The 4,653-nt window shown below is 36.9% G+C and overlaps 1 protein-coding gene across 1 annotated transcript; it reads right to left on the reverse strand.

The window, feature by feature from the left end:
- Positions 1-545: 545 nt before the first annotated feature.
- Positions 546-3,925, reverse strand: LOC137084966 (uncharacterized). Its single transcript, XM_067451530.1, has 4 exons — positions 3,727-3,925; positions 3,229-3,363; positions 2,917-3,027; positions 546-2,748 (listed from the first exon to the last, which is right to left on the reverse strand). The coding sequence occupies exons 1-4, from the start codon at positions 3,815-3,817 to the stop codon at positions 2,291-2,293; spliced, it is 795 nt and encodes a 264-aa protein (XP_067307631.1). The 5' UTR covers positions 3,818-3,925; the 3' UTR covers positions 546-2,290.
- Positions 3,926-4,653: the final 728 nt, after the last annotated feature.

Consider the following 4,653-nt stretch of genomic DNA (forward strand, 5'->3'; position numbering starts at 1 on the left):
TGACAATAACCACTGTTACCCTCTAAATTGTCTCTTTCCAACTCAAAATAAAACATAGCGTTAGTTGCACTTACATATTTTTCTTAAATGCATTTTCCATTTCCAGCTTATGTCATTTTTCCTCTTCCCCGAAATGCATGAGCAAACAGATTTTTAACTTTTCTTTAACGCTTTTAATGATTACATAGCCTTATACATTTCAACAGTAATTAAGACTTTACAAAAAATGATCAAGGAGCTATTAATTTAACTCTATCCAACATTTTAGTAGCAACAGGTGGCATTAACATGTGCAAAAATGCAGCCACTGCTATATGTACATATATGTCCACATATTCATAAAACAGCCTTATTAGCAGACATTATAACATTTAGCAACATGTCAGCATATTACACTTCAGCAAATTAGCTTAATTTACTATTCCACCAACCTGGAAACAGGAGAAATAAATGGCACAGGGCAAACAATAGCTGTGTCTCATTTCGTTACATTTCGAAGGCTGTGTCCTCCAGAGGACACGTCCTGTGTAGGATGCAGTATACGGAGTGTCCTCAATCAGAATTAAACGAGACGTCCTTCGTAGGACACACAGGCAGGAAGTATCACGTTGCTATGCCAACAAGTTCAGCCACGTTGCGCTCTCACGGCAGTTATATGAATGAAAATTATTTATAACTTGAAAATAACTATGAAATGTTTCTTGTCTTGACAGCAATGTACTGTTCTAAACGTTTAAAATGCATTAAACAGTTGTAATCCTGTTTACCACAACTATCAGTTTGAGGTAATAGAGCTTAAAAAAACCAACAAAAAAAGCTTGAACTACTTAATTTAAACACCACACCTACGCTCGCATGTATATCTGGCGGTGGTGCCGTTTTTTCATATAATACAAAAAAAAATGACGGTTGTTAACGGAGACGCAAAGAATTGTGGGTTATCTCCAGCCATGAAGGCTGCACCTCAGCACACTCCGAATTCCTCTGAAAGAAGGACGCATTCGGAGGGCGCATTTGAAGTGTCCTACTCACTTTTTTGAATTGAGACGGCCTCATGACGTATCCACCCTTCAAATGCGACCTCCGGAGGACGCAGCCTTCTGAAATGAGGCACAGCTAATGTGTCTGTTTTTCATCTCGCTCAGCAGAAAGAGGACTACAGCAAAGCAGAGCAAACTGACGTAAAGCCCCGGAGCACAATAAGCGCCACACTACCCCCTGCTGGCGAAACTCCACAATTACTCCTGATCTCTATATTAAATAATTTAGTGAAAGGATGGCGCCTGGTTCATTACCCCTGAACAACATATTCAAAATCATTAATTATAAAATTAAAGAATTTACCACAAATGTGATACTTTAGTGGCCATCACAGTTGCAAGTTGGTGAATGAAGATACTTACCAGATTACGTGTCACTACTGCTTTATTAATGTATCCAATTTTTCAACAGAGTAACAGACACTATAACAGTATGTCAGGCAATTGTATTTGTATTTTTCATCAATTTATTTCTTAAAGTATACATTGACTATATTCTGCCCCACTATCTAGGGGTGATTTTTTTTGTTGTTGTTGGCCTATAATAAGAATAATTCATAAAATAATGATGTTTTACTCACATAAGTGTGCTGCACCATTCCTGCACAGAAATGTGTTTTAATCTCAGTATTTCTGCAAATCCAGTGTCAGCCTGTGTCTTGTTTACAAACAATTATCTTGCTATCTTCTATGTTTATTGCTCGGTAACGCGATCTGTTTAGCTCCACGAGTCGGTGGGCGAGGCTACAGAAGCATGATACACAGAGGCGGCGTTTCCCCCTTCTAATACGTCGTTGATTAGAGAGCCTCATTTTCTGGGCCTGATGTCTATAAAAGCTTTTATTCTACTAACAGGAAGTGTTCAGCTCTGAAACTTACAGGATATTCTTAATTACCATGACCTTTTATACAAAGGCTCAGGGGAAAGTTGATTTCTCAATTCATCACCCCTTTAAGATTTTTGTCAGGGGTAAATAAATTAATTAAGTGTGTAATGACTGCCATCTTGTATAATGTGTTACCTAGTTTTGATTTAAAGTAAAAGGAGTCAAAGGGTCGAATCCATCCACTCATACAGTGGGAGTCGACTCCAAAAAACCTGGAATCGAACACCCCTACAGTCTCCCATGAAAATGTATCTGCTGCCACCTGCTGATAAATGATGCTAAATGCAGTTTAAAAATTTGATAAATGATGATGGTATAAAAAATACAAGCTTTTTAGTTAGTACAGCATGTGTCATTGTAGAATCAGAAGAGCTGCAAAATTTGGTGCAGCAGGAAGTATGAAAGCAGAGAGCCGCAGAGGAACAGGAAGCTCTGGGTGACACTCGGAGCACTGTTATATATGGAGCTCTGAGTAACCATCTTAGCAGCCTTCAGCATAAAGCTGTGGATAAAACTCTGGGTGGCTCTCTTAGCACCCTTATGCATGAAGCTCTGGGTGGCACTTTTATCACTGTTATGCATTGAACTCTGGGTAACACCCTGGGTGACACTCTTAGCACCCTTATGCATGAAGCTCTGGGTGACACTTTTATCATTGTTATACATGGAACTCTGGGTAACGCCATGGGTGACACTGTTATCACCATTACACAGGTTCCCCTCACAACATGAGATGTCCATAGCATAAGTAGGTTTTTGGATATCACAGAAAGATGCAGAGATACATCCCTTTACAACCACTGGTGTGCCTCTTAAAGTCACTGATGAAAAAAGAAAAAAATAAGTTTAGTCAGTCTGAGTTGGTATGTCTGCTTTGAGGATGGTACTATAGGTGAACCCAGTTGGCCACTGGTATATGTAAACTGTATCAAGTAATGATGGAGAGGCACAAATAATAACTTTAATTGTCTTCTTTTCCAGATTCTCACCTGCTGATTTAAAGCAACGGTCTTCACTCCCTGAACAGCTCAATATGTTTGAGCAGCTCCGATAATCACAATAGTAACATTTATTTCCATTAGGAGTGTTAGTTCTGGGATCTACAGGAGGAAAGAATTATTATTTTATTTTCTCTACAAATATAACATCCAATGAAACAACACTTATTTAGTTTGACTAATTCCTAGTAATTCAATCAGTTCTTGACAGAAAATCAAGTCCACCCTACAGTTTTTTTTCCTGATTGAATGTTATATGGAAGTAAAATAACTGTTGACTTAGAAGAATATAAAGTACATTACCTGGAGGATATTTGGCATTGCAAAAGTGAGTGCTACAGCAGGAAGTAGACAGCTTTACCGTGCCTAAGTTCAAGGACCCACTTCTACAGCCAGCAGAACATTTTTTCTTCTTTTGGATTGTAGTACTAATGTTACCTAAAACATATCATAAAACATGATACAGACAATACCAGTTCAACTGCATATTGTTTGGCTGGAAAATGTATGATAAGAAAGAAGCAGTGTGAGAGTTAATAAAAAGTCTGTCTAATGATGTATTATTTCACAACTGCAAAGAAGAAAAAGACTAAATTTATAATTTTTCTAATTTCAATCGATTTTTATAATACAAAATTGCATTGTTACTGTAAGAATGAGAGAAAGTTCAGATTAAATACCAGATTTAGCAGAAATCTATAGAGAATATTCATATTTCTCTGTTTCTGCAACAGTAAATAGCACTAGTCTCTCCATTAGTCACATATAACATTGAATTTCAACCCATCATATTGAACTTACCGATTTCTGTTACCATTGTTGAGCTATAGCACTTGGAAAATCCAATGGGACATACCATCGGTGTTTCCACACAGGAATCCGCCAGACCCATGCACTCATAGCAATAGTGGGAGTGCCACAATGAACTGTATTTGTACTGAGGAACATTGTAAAAACTATTTGTCTTTGTACCTCCAGTGAACAGAATGAACAGAAGAAAAACAGATTTGCAGATCCATCTTTAACAGCAGGTCAATGAAATAGCATGACTGTCTGAGCTCCAGTTTTATAGTGAATCAGAAGGGGAGGGTCTTCATGAGTAAAAGAAAGAAGGAAAAGAAAGAATGAAATAAAACAAGTACTTTATGAAATAGGAACTTTTGCATATGTTACTTGTCAGTTAATTACAAAGTGAAGTTTACTAAGGAAATCAATCTTTGTATATGTACAGTTGTGGTCAGAATTATTGGCACCCCTGGTAAATATGATCAAAGATATATACTTCAGAGATATAAAATATTCTAGGGGTGCCAATAATAGTGGCCAAAGTGTTTTGAAGAAAACATTTATTTCATAATGTGATTTCCCCCAGACTTTCCATTCTTTTAACCCCAATGAAAGGTTAGCTAATTTCTTGAATGATAGATCAAAAGGGTTAAACATGTAGATTTTCTTTACAGCCATACTGCTCTAGAAAAAAAATTAAGTGATTTTTTTTTCCAGAGCTGTATCTGATCATATTTACCGGCTTTAGTTCTGACCTCAGCTATAATTAATAATAATAATAATAAAAATATTTAGAATTTTGGTGAGTTGATCACATAAGCTTTTTTTCTGTTCCACCTGCTAGACCAGCATCAAAGTAGAACTAACCTCTAAAAAACAGGAAACTCATATAGGTCAAGTCGAGTATAACTTAACTCTTTGTTTACAGTAGGCAAACCTTTG

This window comes from Pseudorasbora parva, chromosome 8 (genome assembly GCF_024679245.1).
Source record: "Pseudorasbora parva isolate DD20220531a chromosome 8, ASM2467924v1, whole genome shotgun sequence".
Taxonomy (NCBI): domain Eukaryota; kingdom Metazoa; phylum Chordata; class Actinopteri; order Cypriniformes; family Gobionidae; genus Pseudorasbora; species Pseudorasbora parva.